The sequence below is a fragment of the Rhinolophus sinicus genome, chromosome 5, assembly GCF_057876585.1.
Source record: "Rhinolophus sinicus isolate RSI-liver-muscle chromosome 5, RSI-T2T, whole genome shotgun sequence".
NCBI lineage: Eukaryota > Metazoa > Chordata > Mammalia > Chiroptera > Rhinolophidae > Rhinolophus > Rhinolophus sinicus.
Genome location: NC_142505.1, coordinates 47,938,497 through 47,962,334, shown reverse-complemented (window position 1 = coordinate 47,962,334; position 23,838 = coordinate 47,938,497). Strand labels below are relative to the sequence as shown.

Sequence of the window (23,838 nt, the reverse complement as noted above, 5' to 3'; positions counted from 1 at the left end):
TTTCTTAAAATTCATGTTCATACTTTTTTTTCCCCCTATTAGGTTTGATATTTTTTCTTTATTGACTTATAGATGCTTTCTCTGATTATGGCTATTAATCCTTTGTTATACTGGGGGTGTCAAAAAAATGTATACATATTTTAAGAGATGTTATCTATGTAGTACTTTTCAAAGTTGAATTGAATTACAGTAGCAATGTGTAGTATGACATTTGCTCAAAAGATGATGTTAATCAAATGAGGCTAGCATCACCATGCGACAGGCAGGACAGTCAGAGAAAATGATGGAAGCACGATTGTCGTTTGAGGAGCGCGAGACCATTTTGAAGTGGTATTTGAACTTCGAGAATGTCGTTGAAGTACGACAATGGAGGCGTGAGTATGCAACAGAACCTCCAACACTCCTAACAATTGCATGCGTTCATGATAAGTCTGAGATGCATGGTACCGTGTGTGATGTGCACAAGGGAAGACCCGGGAGGCCTCGCACAGCAACAAGTCCTGCTGCTTCTGCTGTGGTGTTGGAGCAGTTTACAGCTCACCACAGAAGTCCACCAAACAGTGTTCGGCGTAATCAGAAGTGTCTGGATGCTGATGGTAACCACTTTGAGCACCTCTTGTAATTGCAGAGGTCAAACGTGACTTGTATTCATCTTTTGTTATCGGTATATATTGAGTACTACAATTTTAATAGTTTTTCCCTTCCTTAAAATGTGTATACATTTTTTGCACCCTTTGTATATGCTGGAAATAATTTTCTTCTAGTCTACAGCTTGGCTCTTAAAGTTGTTTATGGTGTCTTTTTGCCAATCAGAAGTTTTTTAATGTTTATGTAGTCAAGTGTATCTATTTTATGGGTTCCTTGTTTAAATAAGTCTATGCTTTCCCAAGGTTATGGTTATAATTATATTCTCTAATGTTTTCTTTTCATTTGTTTGGAGTCTTGTTTTTCATGTTTTTTTTTTTTTCTTTCAATTCACCTAGAATTTATTTTTGTGGCAGCATGAAGTAAGGATTTTGTTCTTTCAGAATGGATAGCCAGTTCTTATACACTATTTGTTTGTTCCTGCTTTCACAATTGATATGGGATGTCATTTTATTACAAATTATACCTTCATATAAATGGATCTATTTTTCAACCTCCTTCCACTTTTTTGATGTGTTTGTCTTTTCTTATATGAAGACCACACTATTTTAATATTTTGATAGAATGAACTAGCTTCATACCATCTTTTGCAAAAATATAACTGGATTGTATATTTTATCTTTTAGATGCATTTTAAAATTAGCTCATCAAGGTGAATAAAATACTCTTGGGATTTTGATTGGGAAGAAAAACATTTCTCAGTTTTTAATGGTTATGTAGTATTTACATTGTATGCTTGTGCCATATTTTACTTAAAAGTTCTCATTCTTAGTGCAAAATAACCCTTTTAAAATATGCCTCATAATTTGGCTTTTAAAAAATTGAGATATTATTGACATATATCATTGCATTAGCCCAAGGTGTACTACATAATGATTTGATACATGTCTATATTGCAAAATGATTACCACAATAAGTTTAGTTAACATCCTTGTGTTGAGAACTTTTAAGATTTATTCCTGGTGGCTTTCAAGAATGCAGTACAGTACTGTTAACTAGTCACGATGCTGTGCATTACATCTGCAGGACTGGAACCTTCTGATACCGTCACCTGTTCTGCCCATCCCTCACCCTCATCTCTGGCAACCACCGGTCTGTTCTCTGTGTCTATGAGTTTGGGTTGTTGATTTTTGTTTTATTCAGAGTCTACATATAAGTGAGATCATATGGCATTTGTCTTTCTCTGTTTGGCTTATTTCACTTAGCATAATGCCTTCAAGGTTCATCCATGTTGTCACAAATGGCGGGCTTTTCTTTTTTTTTATGGTGTGTGTGTGTGTGTGTGTGGTGCATTTTCTTTATCCATTCATCCATTGATGAACAGTTAGGTTGTTTCCATATCTTGGCTATTGTAAATAATGCTGCAGTGAACATGGAGGTGTGGATATCTTTTTGAGTTAATGACTTTGTTTCCTTTGGATAAATACCCAGAAGTGGAATTGCTGGATTATATGGTAGTTCCATTTTCAATATTTTGAGGAACCTCCATACTGTTTTCCATAGTGGCTGCACCAGTTTACCTCCAACAGTGCACAAGAGCACATCCGAGCACACTTGTTATCTCTTGTCTTTTTCGTAATAGCCATTCTAACAGATGCGAGCTATTCTATTGTGGTTTTGATTTGCATTTCTCTGATAATTAGTGATGTTGAGCACCTTTTAAAAAATGTAGGGTATTCTTGAGTTCTGGATGGTGTTTAAATCTTTATTTTTTTTTTATTGTTGGGGAAGGGGAACAGGACTTTATTGGGGAACAGTGTGTACTTCCGGGACTTATCCAAGTCAAGTTGTTGTCCTTTCAGTCTTAGTTGTGGAGGGCACAGCTCAGCTCCAGGTCCAGTTGCCATTGCTAGTTGCAGAGGGCATAGCCCACCATCCCTTGCAGGAGTCCAGGAGTCCAACCGGCAACCTTGTGGTTGAGAGTCCACGCTCCAACCAGCTGAGCCATCTGGTGACCTGGGAGCCGAGCGGCAGCTCATTGACTTCATTGTAGTTGCGGAGGGCGCAGCTCGCTGGCCCATGTGGGAATCGAACCAGCAGCCCCGTTGCCCAGAGCTCGCACTCGAACCAACTGAGCCACCCATCCTCCCCAAAACTGTATTGGTTTTATAAATCATTAGTACTGATTTGTTCAACTGAGATAGATACTGTGTTTCCCCAAAAATAAGACCTAGTTGGACAATCAGCTCTAATGCGTCTTTTGGAGCAAAAACTAATATAAGACCCGGTATTATATATTATATTGTATTGTATTGCATTGTATTATATTATGTTATACTATACTATATTAGACCCAGTTCTATATTATAATAAAATAAGACCGGGTCTTATATTAATTTTTTCTCCAAAAGACGCATTAGAGCTGATTGTCTGGTTAGGTCTTATTTTCAGGGAAACATGGTATGCCCTGTGTTGGGTTTACATAATCATGAAAATGTAAAATTAGGGTCAAAGATGAGATTTAATTTAGATGATATAAGTGGCTAAGATCTGTCAATCTTAGTAGCTAAGAATGGCTTTATCAGACTTTATTTTTTTAATCTCTTTAGTTAGACATGTAGTGGTGGGTTGAAAACAACAGTAACAAACAGCTTAATGAAACACTAGATTTCTACCCCTAATAATCAAGTTACTTTGATATTTGACAAATAGAAGCAAAACATTTAATTTAGATAGCCTGTCAGATAGGATGTGTAGAGGGTCACGGAGTGATGATTGACTTACAGAGAGTGAAAGGCCAACAGAAGTCTATACCTGTTGGGGAACAAAAAAATGTAGTGACTCTACAACTAGCCATTTACTGTCAAGGACAGGGCTAACTTTGCACATCTGCCAAAAATGGAGCATCTGATTTGCTGAATTGTTTGCATTTACCATATTTAGCAGCATACTTGAAGTTATCATTGGACTTCCATCTGTTGAGTAGAGGTGTAGGAGTGCAAATTCAAACACTTCAGTGAGAATTTTCCTTTTAACTGCCAGGTAAATATTTATTGAATTAAAGTATTTTGTTGCAATCACCATACATACTGGATACATATTTCTTTAGAGCCACACTGAGTTCCTGTCCTTCTTCCTAAGTGCTTTACAAGTTGTGTCAGAAATGTTCAATAATTTGGCTGAGAATCCATCCTACAGAAACCTTTCTTGCATTATTGTAACTTTTCTGTATAATAAACACTCTTACTCAGTGTTTCATTTTAGCTTTAGAAACGAAGTACATTAACATGAAGCCAAGTAGTATAGCTTACAGTGGGGAGTGCGTGTGTAAAGTAAAGAAGATGGGGGGGGGGGAGGCATTGTGTTGGTGTGCGTTATTTCATTGACTTTTAGACCTTTTAAAAGATCGGTTAAAATGTATTCCGTGATTGTTTTATTTTATATTGATATATCACTAAAAATGAAATAGTGAATTCAATTTAGTTTTATTCTGCTTGGGTTCCATTTTCGTGTGTGTGTGTGTGTGTGTGTGTGTGTGTGTGTGTGTTTGACATCAAAACTTGTTTTGTACACTTAGCTTTGCTTTTTAAATTTTCTGTTTCTTAGAAGTGTTTCAAATTTTAGTATGGCTCATACTGGCTTTAGTATATTTTATTAGAACCCCCTATAAATGTCTAGGCATCTATTTAGTTTGCTAAAATATTCTAAATAAGATGAGCCAGATCCAGATCAGTTAGTTCATGAGACCTTATTTAAATAAATAACTCTTGATGTAGTCTGGTCACCACAAGAGGTATTTATAATACTAAAATCAACGATAAAGACAGTAAAACAATTTAATATGAATAGGAAATAAATGAAATAAAAGGAAATAAATGAAAAGTAAATTAAATTTCCATATCCAAAGCTCCTGGATATTTTACTGTTTTTTTCCTCCCTCACTGCATAAAAAGCAGACTAGCAATAAAGAGAGAGCTCTAACAGATGTTCCACTGCCAGAGGCTTCATCAGTTCATTTCTCATGATCTTTTTAAGATGATGAACTGATTGTTCATTGGTTAAAATCTAAGTGGTGGTGTAAAATTGAAAAAATATCACAGCATTAGCTTTCAGCTACATAAGACTTACACATTTCCCAACTCTTGTCTTTTTGGCTTTCAAGATTAATTTGTTGCTATTAGTTATTATTATTATTATTATTATTATTATTATTATTATTTGTGTTATGTGGCTCTGCACAAAATGTGCTGGCATCCTCCGAGAGTTTATGAACATTAGCAGGGGATGACATCTTCAAAGCCTAGTGAACCTACAGATATTTATTTAGCACTAGCTTTGTTATATCAAACCCATGATGAAGTGTAAGGACGTCATACAGAGATGATGCACTAAGTTAGTGCCATAGGAACTTGAATCTGTCAACAATGCACAACAGTTACCATTTCCTCAGCATTTACTATGTAGCCAGCTCTATGGTAAGTGCGCTTCATGGATCATCTCACTTATCCTCATAGCATCCTGTGAGGTAGGTACAGTACTTTTATCCCCCTTTTACAGATGATGCCATTAGCACAAATAAGTCAGTTGTTAAAAAGTCACATAGCCAAGTAAACAATGGACACAGGATTTTTAAAAGTTAACATGAATAATGTTGTCCTTTACTTGCTTTTTTCACTCAGCAATATAGACAATATTCCCATGTGTTTCTATGGACCCACCTAAATTCTTCTAATCATAGGATGTTTCCTAGTATGGGTGTATCATAACGTATGTGGCTGTCTCATTCCCATTTGGTTGATATATAGGTTGTTTCTGCTTTCTCACTATTATAGATAATACTGTGGCAAACATCATTGGTTAGGAAGCCTTCCACACATTTGTTTTAGATGAAAGATTCTTAATAGTAGAATTACTGCTCTGAGAGTTTTAAAAATTTAAAGGTTAAATTATTTATCATTAAGTTCCTCTTCAAAAAGGTGCCACCAATCTATAATCTCAGGTTCTTCCATTTATCCACCTTCCTTGCCACCACCAGATAGTTTTAAAATTTTCACAAACCTGAAAGGTAAAAAAATAGTATGTATTTAAAATTTGTTATTTTCCTTACTAGCAATGAGATTGAGCACATTTTTATAAGTACTAACTCTGACTTTTTAATGTGGATTAATTACATATTTTGCCCAATTTTCTTATCGAATTATATGAGCTCATATATGGAAATTAACCCATTATTTTATGTTTTGCTATTTTCACCCATCTCATTTGTCTTTATTTATTTATATTTATGGAAGGATAATTAACATATTACATTAGTTTTCAGTGTACAACATAATTTGATATTTGTGTACATTGCTAGGTGATCACTACAATAAGTCTAGTTAACATCTGTTACTATACATAGTTAACAAAAATATTGTTTTCTTGTGATGAAAACTTTTAAGATCTCCTCTGTTATCTTTGAATTTTATTTATGGGGTCTTTTGCCATGGGGACGTTTTATGCCTTTATGTTCTCTTTGCTGTCATTCCTTTATGGTTTCTTTTTTAAAAAAAACAAACAGATTTGATCATTTCCTTTCCTTGCTTAAAAATAAACAAAACCCACCTTTGATTTCTTCCTATTGAAAGACAGTATAATATAGTGTTTGGGAACATGGAATATGGACATTTTGCTCGATTTGAAGCCTGGTTCCGCTCCTTCCTAGCTGTGGAACGCTGCCAGGTCAAGCACCTGTGCTGTGCCTGCTTCCTCGTGACAACCGCACTTTGTGGAGTTGTTGGGAGTATTAAATGGGTTAACTCTCACTGCGTTAGTTGATTTCAAGTTTGGTTTCAAAATGAGTCAGAAATGCACAAAAAACAAAAAGTTGATATTTTGACTCTTTTACACATTTAATAACAATTTGAGCTGCTTTGTATATAATGACATTATTTTTATGTAGAAAAATTTCCTATTGTTATTCATTCTTGAAAAACACAAAAAAATATAGAGCTGTTCATTCAACTATATTCTACTGTCACGTTGAAAGGGTTTTAATATGTTTAAGTGTTTAGGACCGTACTGAGCATATAGTACATCCCGAGTAACTATTAGCTGCTGCTGTTCCTTCTCTTGCTGTCCAGTTTTATTGTGTGCCGCTTACCCTATTGGTTCTCTTGCTCCAGCCACAAGGGCTTTCTCTCCGTTCTTCCCACCTTAGAGCCTTTGTATGTGCTGTTCCCTGTGCCTGGAGTATTCCATCCCTTCTCCCCCTTTTGCCTGACTGCTATTTCCCCTTTAGTCTCAGCTTACGTACCATTTTTTTCAGGGACGCTGTCTGTCAGTAACCTCTCAGTTTAGGGTAGGTCTGCCGTTATGTTTTACTATGTAAGTATTTTAAATTGTTGGCTTCATTAGTCTGCCCCCGGTTGAAAACAAGCAGGAACCATGTCTCACCTTACCCTTATCCCATAGAATAGTGGGTGGTCATGAGCTGGTGTTTGCTAAATATGGAGGGTGAATTAATTGGTAGGTGGAATAGTAAAATTTGAATGTTTTGGGCTTGGGGTAGAAAAGTAAACTGAGAGAAGAGAGCATATTTAGGGGATTTAAATCTTACTACCAAGTTTCTATTTAGTGTTCCTATCAGAAACTATGGGTTTCAGTCCTTATGTTGTATGATATGATGGGGATAAGTAGCAATTATCTCAAATAGGATATTCATAATTTTAATAGTTATTAAGACTTTCTCTATGCTCGTTATGAAATGGAATTTTAAAATCTGAAAAAGTTCTTATACTTACTTTACAGATTAAAAAATTGACATAATATGGTCTGTATAAGATTGCAGAGTTATCAAAATTTAAACTAAGGAATACTATTCGGCAGTAAGAAAAGATGAAATAGGACCATTTGGGGCAACATGGATGGCTCTTGAGATTATAGTGCTAAGCGAAATAAGTCAGACAGAAAAAGCAGAGAACCATATGATTTCACTGATATGTGGTATATAAACCCAAAACAACAAAAGAACAAGACAAACAAATGAGAAACAAAAACTCATAGACAATAGTTTAGTGGTTACCAGAGGGTAAGGGGGGCGGGTTGTGGATGAGGGTAAAGGGGATCCAATATATGGTGATGGAAGGAGAACTGACTCGGGGTAGGGAACACACAATGCGATTTATAGATATATTATAATTTATAGATATATTATAATACAGAATTGTTCACCTGAAATCTGTGTAACTTTACTAACACTTGTCACCCCAATAAACTTTAATTAAAAAAATTAAACTAAGTTTTTCTTAATGTTTAAAGTTCTTTTATGAGATTGATTACTGGGGCTCTAATACATACTCAGAATCTTTTTCAAAGGTAATAGAGTTGCTTGATCCTGTGGACTGTCACCCCCTACAGCTGTGGCTGTTGAGTAGCACCTATTCCACTCTTACCATTTTCTGTGTTGTTGCCCTTGTGGTTAGAGTTAGTTTACGTCATGCCTTCCTGTAACAGCTCCTTTTCCCCCTTTCATTTACTCTTTATACATACAAAGGCAATATCTTAGATTGTTTTACGTATGTAAAGCAAGAATAAATAGATTCATCAATGCTGCAACAACTTGTGTGAACTTCAAAACACACACACACACACACACACACACACACACACTAAGTGAAAGAAGCCAGAAGCAAAAGGCCACATATTGTGTGATTCCATTTATGTGAAATGTCCAACAAAGGCAAAATCTCTAGAGACAGAAAGCAGATTAGTGGTTGCCTGAGGCTAGGGATAGAATGGGGAGCAACTACAAGTGGGAATGAAGTTTCAGGGTAATGGAAATATTCTAAAATGGGATTACAGTGATGGTTACACAACTCTGAAAATTTACTAAAAGTTATTGAACTGTACACTTAAAATGGTAACTTTTTGTATGTGAATTATATCCCAGTAAAGCAGCTTTTAAAAAAAGAATAAATAAGTTCAGAGCGTATTTTGCAGGGGTTCTCTTTATAAGTGTAGACTAATATAATAATTGTAGACTAATATAATTGATACTGTTTGTTCTGCATAATATTTTAGATAAATTGAATGGAAAACTAGACAAAGTAATATACTATATCCTGAATTTTATTCATTGGGTAAGACAGAGCATTGAAAGGTAATTACCACCGCCCCCCCCCCCCCAGGAATTCATTACGAATTAGAGTTTTATTGGATTGGAATCAGGGTTCTAAGTACTATAATCAAAAGTTTAAAAGGTAATGATTCATATACATGTTGATTTCTTGTGATTTGTAGATATCAAGATCTTGATATATACTTCTCTCTTTCTCTCTCACATACACATATACACACACACACACACACACACACACAAACACTCAGCCCAATCTTCAAATTTAGATAAAGTGTGAGTTTTTTCACTAATCCCATCTATTCTGCCATTATGTTTTTGTTTTATCTGCCCTCTCAGCACACTGTAGTGCCATGGCTTATGAATGAGAAAACATGCTTGGACTTTGAGCTATTTATGTGTTCCTTTTGATTTTTCAGCACTTTCATCTGAACCCTTGGATGCCCACTGACAGATGCTTGAGACCTGCAAGTAATCTTCAGATCATAACAGAACTGTAAGGCCTGTCCTTTGTGTGGAGAGGAGATAGTCCATGTGCTGTGGAAATGAACGGGGAGCAGCAGCTTGATGCAGGTATTGGTTTTTGCGAGCAGAATTCATTCTTTAGAGGGCAGAATTATATTACCTATGTGTGTTACACTGTCTGACTTGTCTTTCTAACACTAAATAGGAAGCTCTTTGAAAATATGAGTTACCTGGCAGACAACCTGGCACTTGGGGGTACTCAGTGTTTACTGAGAAAGTAAATAACTTTATGAAGGCTTCTTTTTTCAAAACAAAAATTTAATTTTGATAGTTACTTTTGAAGTAATAGATTTATAGGAAGTTGTAAAGATAGTACTGACAGGCCCCAAGTAGCTTTCACCAGTTTCTACAATTAGTTATATCTCATATAAGTATAGTACAGTATAGAAGCTATTGGCATACGTATAAAGTGTATGTTCTATGTGATTTTATCACGTATAGATTCCTGTAACCACCACCTCAGTCAAGATACAGAACTTCCCCAAAGAGCTCCTCTGTACTACCCCTTCATAGTTAAAACCTATTCTCTTTCCCCCAACCTTCCCTAACACCAGGTATGTTCCTCATCTCCCTAATATTATCATCTCAAGAATGTTACATACATAGAATCATATGTGTATGATTACATAGAATCATGTACATAGAATACATAGGATGTGACTTTCTGAGATTGACTTTTTTCACTCAAAATAATGCCCTTGATATCCATCCAAATTCTTACATATATCAATAGTTACTCCCTTTTATTGCTGAGTAGCAGACAATGGATGTATTACAGTTTGGTTAACCATTCATCTATTGTAGTACATTTGGTTGCTTCCAGTTTTTGGCTAAAGCTGCTGTGAGCCATTGTATACATATGAGGTGCGATCAAACAATACAGTGAATGTTGAAATAAAAAAATTTATTACTGTAAAAGACACATTGCTATTAATCCTGCTCAAAATACTCCCCCTCATTTCAAACACACTTATCCCATCGTTCTTGCCACTTTCTGAAGCAGTTCTGGAAGTCCTCTTTCTTGAGTGTCTTCAGTGTGCTGTAATGGCTGCCTCAATGTCCTAAATCCTTTTGACTTTGGGAAGAAATTGCATGGTCCCAGATCTGGTGAGTAAGGTGGATGAGGACACACTGTAATGTTTTTATTTGACAGAAATTGCCGTGTACCAGAAGCAGTGTGTGACACGGAGCATTGTCATGATGGAAGATGATTTACGGCACACTTTAAAACACACCTTCTCTCAACCGTAGCTCACACTCGACTGACTGCACCAAACAAGTTGAAACTTGTCACACAACACTTCCTGTATTGAAGGATCCCTGCCTTTCTGTTGGAGGGAACTTGGCAGCAGCATTCACCACATTTGTGATCACAACGGAAAGGCTCCATGTCACACATCGCTTCTGGTACGGCAATTTCTGTCAAATAAAAACATTACTGTCCTCATCCACCTATTCACCAGATCTGGCACCGTATGACTTCTGGTTCTTCCCCAAAGTCAAAATGACCATGAAAGGTAAATGTTTTAAATCAATTCAGGACGTTGAGGCAGCCGTGATAGTGCAAATATAGACACTCACAAAAGAGGACTTCCAGAACTGCTTCAGAAAGTGGCAAGAATGATGGGATAAGTGTGTTCGAAGCGAGGGGAGTATTTTGAGGGGGATTAATGGCAATGTATCTTTTACTGTAATAAGTTTTTTTGTTTTATTTAAACATTCACTGTATTGTTTGATCAGACCTTGTAAAATTTCACTTTTCTGGGAACAATGCCCAGGAACACAATTGTTGGATCATATGTTTAGTAATGCCAAACTACTTTCTAGGTAGCCTGTACCATTTTACATTCTCATCAGCAATTCACATCCTTACCACCTTTTGGTATTGTCACTATTTTTTTACTTAAGTCATTATGATAGGCATGTAACAACAGCTTATCCTGGTCTTAATTTGCATTTCCCTAATGGCTAATGATATAGAACATGTGCTTATTTGCCATCCTCGTATCCTCTTTAACACAGTGTCGTCATGTCTTTGGCTCATTTATTAATTATATTGTTTGTTTTTAATTAATGATTTTTTTTTACTATTGAGGTTTTTAAAAAACAACTTTATCGAGGTGTTTTCTTTGAGATACAGTTCACATACCATAAAATTCACCCTTTAAAGTGAATTTTATGGTATGTGAACTGTATCTCAAAGAAAATACCTCAACAATTCAGTGGTTTTTAGTATAGTCACAAAGTTGTGTGACCATCACTACAATCCAATTCTAGAACATTTTCATCACCCCCAAAAGGAAACCATTAGCAATCATTTCTTGTTCCATCCAACCTCTGGCAACCATTTCATTAATCTACTTTCTATCTCTATGGATTTACCTGTTTCTGCTTTTTTCTGATTAATGTTTACATAGTATATCTTTTTCATTCTTGCACTTTCAACCTAACCATGTCGTTATATTTGAAGTAATCTTCTTATAATGGCATATAGTCATTTTAAAAAATTCAGTCATATAATTGTGTATTTAGACCATTTAAATTTAATGTAATTATTGACAAGTTATGGCTCAAGTCTGCTGTTTTTGTTCATTTGTTTTCTTTAATTTTTTGTTTCTTTTTCCCCCTCTTCCTTCCAGTTTTCAGACTTCCATTTTGATTTGTCTATAGTGTTTTTGAGTGTATCTCTTTGTATAGCTTTTTAATGGTTGCTCTAGGTATTACAATATAAGTACATAATTTATCACAGTATGCTGGTATCATCATTTTATTAGTTTGAACGAAGTATAGAAACTTTATGTACTTTTATATCTCTTTACCTTCTCTTATTTATAATGCAATTGTCATAAATATTTCTTCTACATACTTAGACTACATGCCACATCAGATATTAAAATTTTTGCTTTGTCAAACTAATGTAGAAAACTCAAGAGGAGAAGGAAAATGTATTATATTTTAAAATATTTTTACTCTTTCCATTGTCCATTACTCCTTCCTGATTTTCCAAGATGCCCTTCTTCTGTCATTTCATTTCTGTTTATAGAATTCCTTTTAGACATCTTTTTAGAATAGGTCTGCTGGTGATAAAATTTCTTGGTTTCCCTTCATCTTTTTATTTATTTATATATATTTTTAATTAGTTTCAGGTGATTTACACCCCTCACAAAGTGATAACTCCCCGAAGTCTACCACCCCTCTGACATCATACATAGCTATTATACCACCGTATGGTTTGATTTCCCCATTTATTATTGAAAGATATTTTTGCTGGATATAGAACTCTGGGTTGAAAGTTGTTTTTTTTTGATCTACTGAAAAAGACTATGCCTTGTGGCCTCAGTGGTTTCTGATGAGAAATCTGCTGTCATTGGAATCCTGTCTCCTCCCACCTCCCTTAAGAGAGGTATTTTTTTCTCGATGCTTTCAAAATATTTTCTTTGCCTTTAGTTTTCAGAAGTTTGACTTCACTCTATCTTTGCACAGATTTTCATGGGTTTATCTTGTTTGGGGTTTTCTTAGATTCTTGCCAAATTTGGAAATTTTTCACCCATTATTTCTTCAAATACTTTTTCAGCCATGTTCTTTCTCTTTTAGAACTCTGATGACACTAAAGTTAGGTCTTTTGTTGTTGTCCCACAGCTTTATGAGGATCTTTTCATTTGTTTTATTCAGTGTTTTCTCTGTTGTTTAGATTGGGTGTTTTCTCTTGTTCTGTCTTTAATTTTAGTGGTTCTTTCCTCTGTCCTCCCCATTCTACTGTGGAGCTTATCTATGGAGTTTTCTTTTAGTTATTGTATTTTCATTTCAAAAATTTCTATTTCGAGCTGAGGAGGGGCAAGGGGATGGGAATAGCTCCAACTCTGCTGCTGTAACTGTGGTTCAGTAGCTTATCTTGAGTAGATGCTTTCCAGTTTGTTCTGTGCCTTCAGTTAATTTCAGAACTTTGAAATGATTGATTTTCATTGTTTAGCCAATATTTTTGCTGCTTTTCTGGGAGATTGGGTACACTGATGTACTCACTCTGCTATTTAGCAAGTTGATTTATTTTCTTGTTTTAAATGTTATTGTTAACTCATGGGTTTAATATATATACGTATGTGTTGAGTTTGAATCCATTGGTATTATAATTCACTTGATGATCCAATTGCCCCCTTTTAGAGCAATGAGAGTTCTTTCACTTTGGTTCCTGTGTTCTTTTGATGTAATGTCATGTGTCTTTGATAGTTCTAGTCCTAGCTTTTTGGTGTAGTAAGATTCCCAGGCATCTAAATTTACAATCTGCCATATCTCTAAGGAGCTTTTTTTTTTTTTTTTTTTTCCTTTTAAGTGGCTATGATATTTAGAGACCACAGTCTGGTGCTGGAATGCTCATTGATACTAGGTTGTCAGTTCTTTTAGGCCTTATCCCATAGACATAGTTAGAAAATACACAATATTTTGAAGAATGAAGATAATCAGATGGCTTCATCTGATATTTATAACTTTAGTTTAAAATTACAGGATTTTTATTACTTTGATTTTATGCTTGTGTCTTTTCTTTTGGAAATGTGTTTTTTTGTAATGATGTTCATATCATTACTTATTGACTTTTACCCTATAATACTTCTATAACTTTTTCAAAATAACAATACCAAATTCCAAATATCAATAAGACAACAGTGTGTAGTTTAAGATATTTTATGGTTTTTGTCTTTAAATATATTCCACTCAGGTTTGCAGTCAAAATACTGTATTTTAATATGATTTATAGGAATCCTGATTTCCTGTGGTTTTTCTACCAACAGTTAGGCATATTTGTTTCAGAGCATTTTCAAGTTTTAGAAATGTTTTTCTTTTGATTTCAATATTTTTCTAAATTGTATAAAGTATCTACATAGTTATAAAGTCAAAATTATATATAACAACATTCCCACTTTCAACCTGATGCTATTAATCCTTTTCTTCTTCTCCATATACTAACTAATTTTATTATGTTTATTCTTCTATTATTCATTTAAAAAATAAACATGTGTATGTACATATATATATATATTTATATTCATACCTCTCTCACCTTACACAAAAAGTAGAGATACAGTAAAAACTGCTCTGTGTTTATAGTTTCATTTAATATATACTGGAGGTTATTCCACATCAGTGTATAGAAATTGTTTTTATTCCTTTCTACAACTGTATAGTACTGGATATATAAACCATAGATTATTCCTCCAGTTCCTTATTGATGGATGGACACTGGGTGTTTCCAGTGTTGGTATTACAAGTAGTGCTGCAATCAATAGCTTCGTATATATGTCTTTTTGTATTTTTGCCAGCATATCTTTGGGATAAATTCCTAGAAGTGGGATTGCTGGATCAAAAGGTAAATACATATGTAATTTTGCTAGATATTGTCAACTTTATTTTCACCAGGGTTATGTCATTAATCTTTACCTTCTTCACTTACGGCCTCACTATAGAGTATGTTGTCAAACTTTGGAATTTTTTCTCATCTGGTATCTCACTGTTGTTTTAATTTGCATTTCCCTTCAAATGAGTAAATTTGCACATCTTTCTGTATGTTTAAGGAGCATTTTCTTTTTGAAATCCTCTTCCTGTATTTTGCTCATTTTTCTATCAGATATTAGTCTTGTTTTTTCTCAGTTTTTTAGTAGTTTTTAATATATTAGAGATTTTAGTCCATTAATTTATTATTTTTATTGTTGTTTATTTCTTATTTTTAAATTCTCATGCTGTGTCTGGGCCTAGGGTCCTTGTTAAGAACCGTGACTGTCCAGCCCTGTCACGTTTCAGTAAGGAAATGGACTTTCCACTGGCCCATGCTTCTATGAGGCTCCCAAGGCAGTCTTTGTTGGCTTGTATTTCTAATGAAAAATTTCAAATACATACATTGCAAATACATACAAAAAGCAATATAAAAATACCCACATACCTATCATAAAGAATTAATGTTAATATTGTCTAATACTTGTTTCCATTTTTTTACTGTGGTAAAATATCCATTATACAAAGTTTACCATTTTGACCATTTTTTTTAAAGTGTACTGTTCAGTGGCATTAAGTACATTCACACTGTTGTGCAGCCATCACCACAGTCCATCTCTAGAACTTCTTCCGTGTTCCCAAACTGAAGCTCTGTACCCATTAGACACTAGCTCCCATCCCCCTCTCCCCACAGTTCTTGGAAACCACCATTCTACTTTCTGTCTCTATGAATTTAACTGCTCTAGCTACCTCTTATGAGTGGAATCATACAGTATTTGTCCTTTTGTGAGTGGCTTATTTCACTTAGCATGATGTCCTCAAGGTTCATCCATGTTGTAATATGTGCCAGAATTTCCTTCTTTTTAAAGGCTGAATAATACTCCACTGTATGAATGTACCACATTTTGTTTAATCTATTCATTTGTCAATGTACACTTGGGTTGCTTCCACCTTTTGGCTATTGTGAATATTGCTGCTATGAACATTTGTGTACAAATATCTGTTTGAGCCTCTGCCTTCAGTTCTTTGGGTATATACCCAGAAGTGAAATTGGTGGATCATATGGTAATTGTATTTTTAATTGTTTGAGGAACCATCATATAGTTTTCCACTGTGGCTGTACCATTTTACGTTCCCAGACCAGCAGTGCACAAAGATTCAAATTTCTTACGTCCGTGCTAACATTTATTTTTGGCTTTTTTTTTTTTTTTTTTTTTTTATCACAGTCATCCTCTGGGTGTGAGGTGGGAGCTCATTGTGGTTTTGATTTGCATTTCCCAAATGATGTTCAACACGTTTGCATGTATTGTTTTCATTTTTTTTAAAAAAATTATGATACAGTTTAACCTTCTTTTGTGCTCCCCTCCTAATCCTGTTTTCTTCTCTCCATCCACAAACATAGCACTGTTGAAATTGATGTGTATTCTTCCCATCCTTGTTTTTATACTCTTACTAGTATGCATGTATTTATAAACATTATACTGTAAAGTTTTGTTTTGAAGCCTAAATTGTATCCTTGTGTTTATCATTCTGTTCCTTCCCTTTTTACTTGATGTGTTCTTTTGAGATTTACCTATGTAAATAATTAGTTCATTCATTTCAACTGCTATATAGTAGTACTCCATTGTAGGATTGCCGTCATTGATCTCTTCTCCTACCGATTGTTTCTGTCTGTTGCCCGTACAGACAGTACTTTGGTGTGAGCATCCTTGTGTTTGCCTCCTTGTGTTTGTGTGAAGCATGGGATCCCCTAGGATGTACTTATTCAGCAACTATTTATTGCAAACTTGCTAGTGCCAGGCATTGTTTTGGGCAGTGGGGATATATCAGTGAACAAAACCCTGCTCTTAGGGAGCTAATGTGAATTGTGATTATTAGATTATGGAATGTTTGAATCTTTGCTCATTCAATAAAAAGTTTATTGAGTCTCTGCTGTGACAGAGATATAGGAGTGACCAAAACAAAGTTTCTGTCTTCATAGAGTTTACTAATAGAGAAGAGAAAAAGATACGTGGTACACTGTCAAATGGAATTGAATGCCTTGCAGATAACGGAAGCAGAGCCTGGGGGTTTCTAGTTTAGATGGGGGCTGACTGGGAGAAGGCTTCTCTGGAGAGACAACAATTGAGTAGAACTGGAATGCAGTGAAGCTGTGAGTGGCACTGGGGAATGAATCTCTGAGCTGAGGAAATAGCAAAGGCAGAGGTTTTGAGGAAAGAAAGCATGATTAGAGAAAAAGGGGAAGACACTCAGTGCCACTTGAGTGCAGTGACCAAACAAGAGGCTGTTTGAGAATGAAGTGGCCGGGTAGGTAGCCAGAGTGTCAAGTCATGTAGGGCCTTGCAGTCTCCCAAAGAGTTTAGATTTTATTATAAATGTGTTTAAAAGGTGAGCAGTGTCATGGTTAGGCCTTGGGCTAGAGACATAGCAATAGAAATGGTAGGAAATGATTAGATTTGGGATATGTTTTAAGGGTGGTACCTAGAACATATTCTGATGGTTTGGAAGTAAGATGTGAAAGAAAGGGAGGAAAGCAAGGATAATCCCACATTTTTTGGATTGAGCCAAAATACCAACTAGTGGTATCTTTTACTCAGTTGGAGAGTAGAATATTAAGGAAGAATCAGACTGAAAATTCAAGTTTGAAATGCCTGTTAAGTATCTCAAATATTTGGTATTAGATACTAAATATAATCTAAAGTGATTGTAATAGTTACACTCTAACCAGTTTTGTCTGATACATTTGGGTGAATCCCAGATGGATCCCAACAGGAGACAGCATGTCACACATCTTTGCTCTTGAAATTCATTGATAATCAGTGAAGTAAAACCAATTAACTTGTTATGAAGTAAATTGTAAGTTAGGTTTATTACCAAGTTTATGTTTTTGTACCTTGAGTTTTCTTTACTTGGGGTTCACCAGTTTTTGTTTTGTTTTTAATTCTAGATGCTGGATCTGGTGTGGAAGAAGTGGAATTAAGCTGGGAAGATTATCTAGAAGAGACAGGGTCCACAGCAGTTCCCTATGGATCTTTTAAACATGTAAGCAGTAATTGTATTTGCTTTACTGTTTATATCTGTTTCCTTTGACTGATTGTACTATCATTAGAGAGTTTAGAGTTATTTCAAGTTGGGACACTTGAAAGAATTTCAGTGTTTTTTGCTTTTCCCTCCCCCTGCTACCCTCATTAAGAAAACTTGACATAGTCTTAAAATTATTTTTGGTTTTGTGCATTTTCTGCCACTTAATGCAGGAATTGTCTTTTTGACTGGTCATGAATATTCCTTTATTTTTGTCAAAAAACCTAATAAATTGAAGAAAATGATTTATTTTCTTTCACTTTACATTATAACATTTTGTGACTGATGGTTTGCTCATTGAAAGTAATTTCAGTAACATTTGCTTTCATATCAAACTGAACATAAACATAAGTAATGTCATACAGTGGGTCATAGTAGTGGCCTGTACAGCATAACAAAATAACATAGACTGGGTGGCTTAAACAACTGAAGCTTATTTTTCTACAGTATTGGAGATTGGAAGTCAGATCAGGGTGCCAGCATGGTCAGTTTCTGGTGAGGGCTCTCTTCCTGATTTGCAGATGGCTGCCTTCTTGCTGTATCCTCAAGTGACAGAATGTGAGAAAGCAGGCTCTCTGGTGTTTCTTCTTATAAGGACACTAATCCTGTTGAATCATGGCTCCACTCTTACGGCCTTATGGCCTCATTTAACCTTTACTGTTTCCGTAAATGTTCTGTCTCCAAATATTGTCATATTGGGAGTTAGGATTTCAACAGACGAATTTTGGGGGAACACAATTCAGTCTATGTGAATGTTCAATAGGACATCATTCCTTTGTTTTAGGATTTGCAAAGACACTCAAAATCATATTGTCTATGATTTTGTGAAGTTGGATTCTTCTTGTAGGTGTTTTTTATAAGCTAAAGAGTGCTAGTGCTTTCAGTTTGTCATCAAGTAAAAATTCAGTCATAACAGTTGTCCTTTTTGATTATTTCTTTGTTCATTTATTTCTTCAGTTGAAGTGCTGAGCCTTACATGTTTTAGATAAGAATTTTATTTTGTATTGCTTTGGCTAATCTTTTGTAATTGTTTTCAATACTGTTTTAACATGGCAAGTCTGTTAGTGAGTCTGTAATACCTTTGAATTCTTGTTTTCAATGTTATTACTAATCTGATATGTACGAGGTATGAGAATTAAGTTCGCAACCTTGTTGCAACAATGTTGCTAACCTTTTTTTGATATCAGAGGGATTACTCACATGAATTTGTACCAACTGGACAAACAGCTAACCAAGTTTGCTGTTTGGAAGTGCTGAAAAGGCTGCGTGAAAAAGTTAGACGACCTGAACTTTTCGCCAACAATTCATGGCTCTTGCATCACGACAATGCAGCAGCTCACACGGCACTGTCTGTGAGGGAGTTTTTAGCCAGTAAACAAAAAACTGTTTTGGAACACCCTTCCTACTCATCTGATCTGGCCCCCAGTGACTTCTTTCTGTACCCGAAGATAAAGGAAATATTGAAAGGAAGACATTTTGATGTCATTCAGGACATCAAGGGTAATACGATGACAGCTCTGATGGCCATTCCAGAAAAAGAGTTCCAGAATTGCTTTGAAAGGTGGACTAGGCGCTGGTGTCAGTGCCTAGCTTCCCAAGTGGAGTACTTCGAAGGTGACCATAGTGATATTCAGCAATGAGATATGTAGCACTTTTTCTAGAATGAGTTCGTGAATTTAATAGTCAGACCTTATATTTACACAAGCTTATTTATACTAAAATGCAAATAGAGGACAAATTTCTGATCAAAATTCTGGTCTAAAAAAAGTGTCACTTTCCAGAGTCAGATTCCATCTTCTATTTGACAAAGCAACAAGGAGAATGAAAAATAAATGCATATTCTCTCACTGTCAAATTAGGAAATATTTGTAAGCCTCAATCAGTATATGAGAAGCGCTGCCAAATATACTGAAAATCAAGAATGGGTGTAGGAAGATGCTGAGAAGGGATGCCCATGGCTAGAAGATTGCAGGCAAAGCTGATACAACTCAGATCTCCAATGGAGGTGGATGTACAAGCCACAGGCAAGAGTTTTATAGGACACAGTTTGGAATAAAGGAGTGAGGAAAGAATTAGAAATAAACCACATTTGCAAGGAGGACGAGTCTAAGGTAGTGAAAAAGCCTTCCGTACTGTACATGTCTGATGGACAGAAGAGTACCCATGATGGGAAAGGTACTAAGCTTTACCAGGATCTTCTAGAACAAAAGCTTCAAGCTGCTAGGGAAAGGGATACAAACTCTATTAACCCCGGGGTACTGGTGAAGATCCTTTGCAGCCTGGAACTAGAACAGAAGAAATAAAAGCCCTCTGTCTTTGGGAGATGGGTAAATATACATACTGAAGCATTAGAGGTTCCCTGCTGTTGGGGGAGGGGTAGGATATCTGAGAAGTTCTCACCCCCCAAGACCCAGAAACTCAGAACCTAAAACTGAGGCTGAATCTGTGAGAATGCCTTTTCCTGCCTGTCTCCGACCACTAGTTAGAAATATTGGGTAACAGGTTTATCTGTGGGAGAGAGGTAAGAGTATGGATAATGGTCTGTGAGATGCAGTCATGAAGAGAAGACCTAAATCTGAGCGTGAAGCAGCAAAGATTAAGGGAAAAAACCCTCTGGCAAATGAGCCTGCACCCTATATACCAGAAAAAAACTGCTGGAATTGGAAGCCTGTGGTGCACTGTGAATAACTCTAGTGACAGCAAAACCCCAACCCAGCTTTACTCCTAACTAGATTGACTTAACTTTCTCCCTCAAACTTAAGGCGTAGGAACAAACATGCTTATTCCAGGCATAAGTACTATTTGCCTCAGTCTCGACTGTTCTATGCAGGTTGTCTAGCTTTCAACCAAATATTATGGGACACATAAAGAAGCAAGGGAAAAAAAACAGCAAACTGTCAAGAGACAAAGCACTCAACAGAACTAGACTCATATGAACCAGATGATAGAACTGTCAGACAGAATTTTAAATAACCATGATCAGTAAGTTAAAGGCTCTAACAAAAAAGGTGTATGACATGTATGAACACAAAAGGGATTTCACAGAGATGGAAACTATTAGAAAGAATAAAATAGGAATCATAGAAAATTAAAAACTTAGTAACAAATGAGGAATGCCTTTTACAAGCTCATTATTAGACTTGACACAGATGAGGAAAGAATCAGTATACTTGAAGATAAGTCAACAGAAATTGCTCAGAGTGAAACGCAAAGAGAAAAAAGAGTGGGAAGAAACCAGATCACACACCGAACAGCTGTGGACAATATAAAAAAGTCTAATGTATGTATAATTGGAATCTCAAAAGGAGAAAGGAGAGAAAGTGAGGAAGAGATATTTGAAGAGATAATGGCAAACAATTTTCTAAAGCAAAGAAAGATACCATACCACAGATTGAAGAAGCTTAGGGAATGCAAAACAGAATAAATAATAAACAACAAACTAAACCCATTCAAACACATGATAAACAAACTACTGAAAACCAAATAGAAAGAGAGAATCTTGACGGCAACCAGAGGAAAATAGACTCATTACATAGAGAGGAACAAATACAGAATACAGAATTACAACAAAATTCTTTTCAGAAACTATCCAAACCAGAAGACAATGGAGTAAGATCTTTAAAGTGTTGAAATAAGTAAACTTGTCAACCCAGAATTCTATACCAAGCAGAAACTTACTCCAAAAGTAAAGGAGAAATAAAGACTTAGGAAAACAAAAATTGAGAGAATTCATTACCTGCGAAAAAATATTAAAGGAAGTTTTTAAGGCAGAAGGAATTTGATGTAAGGCAGAAACTTAGATCTACACAGAGAAATAAAGAACAATTGAAATCGCATAAATGTAAATAGGTACAAAGTTTGTTTTTCTTATTTTTACTATGTCTAAAAGATACCTGAAACAAAAATGGTAGCAATATATTGTGTGTTTATAGCTAACCCTACAATAGCACAAAGGAATGGGAGGAAGGATTTGGGAGTATATGGTTCTAAGATCTTTATGCAACACATGAAGTGGTGTATTTGTAAGTAGACTACAGTTAATTAAAGATACATATTGAAAACACTTCAGCGACCAGTGAATTAAAAAATATTGTGTTAAAATATACATAAAAGTTACCATTTTAACAATTTTAAGTGTACAATTCAGTGGCATTAAGTACTTCTTCAGTGTTGTACAACCACTACCACTCTCCATTTCCAGAGGTTTGGTTTTTTTTATCTCAAACAGAAATCCTGTATCCGTAAAACAATAGCTCCCCACTTTCTCCTTTCTCTAGCCCCTAGAAACCCCTATTATATTTTCTGTTTTTATGAATTATTAACCTATATCACACAAGTGGTATCATACAATATTTATCTCTTTCATATCTGGCTTATTTCACTTCGCACAATGCTCTTAGCATATCATTATATAGTTGACCTTTGAACTGTGCAGGCACTGACCCTCTGCACAGTTGAAAATCTGCATGTAACTTTTGACTCCCTAAAAACTTAACTGCTAATAGCCTAATGTTGACCAGAAGCCTTACCAATAACATAAGCAGTCTATTAACACATATTTTATGTGCTATATGTATTATATACTGTATTCTTACAATAAAGTAAGCTAGAGAAAAGAAAATGTTATTAAGAAAATCATGGGCAGCCGGATGGCTCAGTTGGTTAGAGCGCAAGCTCTTAACAAGCTTGCCGGTTTGATTCCTACATGGGCCCGTGAGCTGCGCTCTCCATAAATGGATGGAAAACAACGGCTTGATCTTGGAGTTGAGCCACCAGTGGGCAGCTGGTTTGTTCAGTGGTTAGAGCGCAGTGCTCATAACACCAAGGTCGCTGGTTTGAGTCCCACATGGACCAGTGAAAAGCAACTGCTTGAGCTTGGAGCTGGGCTGCTGATGGGTGGCCGGTTTGCTCCAGTGGTTACAGTGAGGTGTTCATAACACCAAGGTCGCCGGTTTGAGTCCCACATGGGCCAGTGAAAAGCAACTGCTTGAGCTTGGAGCTGGGCTGCTGGTGGGTGGCCGGTTTGCTCCAGTGGTTACAGTGAGGTGATCATAACACCAAGGTCACCGGTTTGAGTCCCACATGGGCCAGTGAGCTGCACCCTCCACAACTAGATTGAAAACAATGACTTGACTTGGAGCTGAGCTGCGCCTCCCACAACTAGATTGAAAAACAACAATTTGACATCCTGGAAAAACACACTGTTCCCCAGGATTCCCCAATTAAAAAAAAAATACAGTATTAGGTGAAAAATATCTGCATATACTAAGTGGGCCCATGCAGTTGAAACCTGTGTTGTTCAAGGGTCAGTTGTACTTCTTTTTTTAAACTTTTTGTAGTGGTTGCCCTTGAGTTTGCAGTATATGCATACATTTACAACTAATTTAAGTCCCCTTTCAAGTAATACAATACCACTTCATGAGTAGTGCCAGTACCTCATAAAAGAGTGTTCCCAATTACTCCCATCCCTTATAGCATTGCTGTCGTTCATTTCACTTATACGAGTACATAAGCTACAATCACCAAATACCTAGTTGCTATTATTATTTTGAACTACCTGTTGTCTATTAGATAAATTAAGGATAAGAAAAATCTTAATCTACATTTATTCCTTTTCTAATCCTCTTCCTTTATTTATGTACATTTGAGTTTCTGACCTATATCATTTTCATTATTTCTGAAGAATTTAACACTTCTTGCAAGGCAGGTCTACTGATGATAGAATCCTTCAATTTTTATTTGTATGAGAAAGTCTTTATTGATTTCGCTGGATGCAAAATTCTAAGTTAGTAGCTTTTTTCTTTCTGTAATTTAAATATTTTACTCCACTCTCTTCTTGCTCATGTGGTTTCTGAAGAGAAGTCTGATATAATTTTTATGTTTGCTTCTGTATAGATAGAGTGTTGTTTTTTCTTTGTTTTCTTTATATGTGTGTGTGTGTGTGTGTGTGTATTTTGTTCCATTTGAATATGATATGCCTAGGTATAAATTTTTTGTTGTTGTTTTTATCCTGCTTGATCTCTGGGCTTCTTGGATCTGTGATTTGGTAT

At 35.7% G+C, this 23,838-nt stretch overlaps 1 protein-coding gene across 6 annotated transcripts in view; it reads left to right on the top strand.

The window, feature by feature from the left end:
• The window catches only part of SFMBT1 (Scm like with four mbt domains 1), a 107,380-nt gene that overhangs the window by 46,112 nt on the left and 37,430 nt on the right, over positions 1-23,838 (top strand). For all 6 annotated transcript variants that reach the window (XM_019724275.3, XM_019724279.3, XM_019724278.3 and 3 more), the window contains 2 exons: positions 9,121-9,274; positions 17,655-17,749. In XM_019724275.3, coding sequence (XP_019579834.1) covers positions 9,247-9,274; positions 17,655-17,749 — 123 coding nt within the window. In that variant the 5' untranslated portion in view covers positions 9,121-9,246. The remainder of the gene's footprint in view (positions 1-9,120; positions 9,275-17,654; positions 17,750-23,838) is intronic.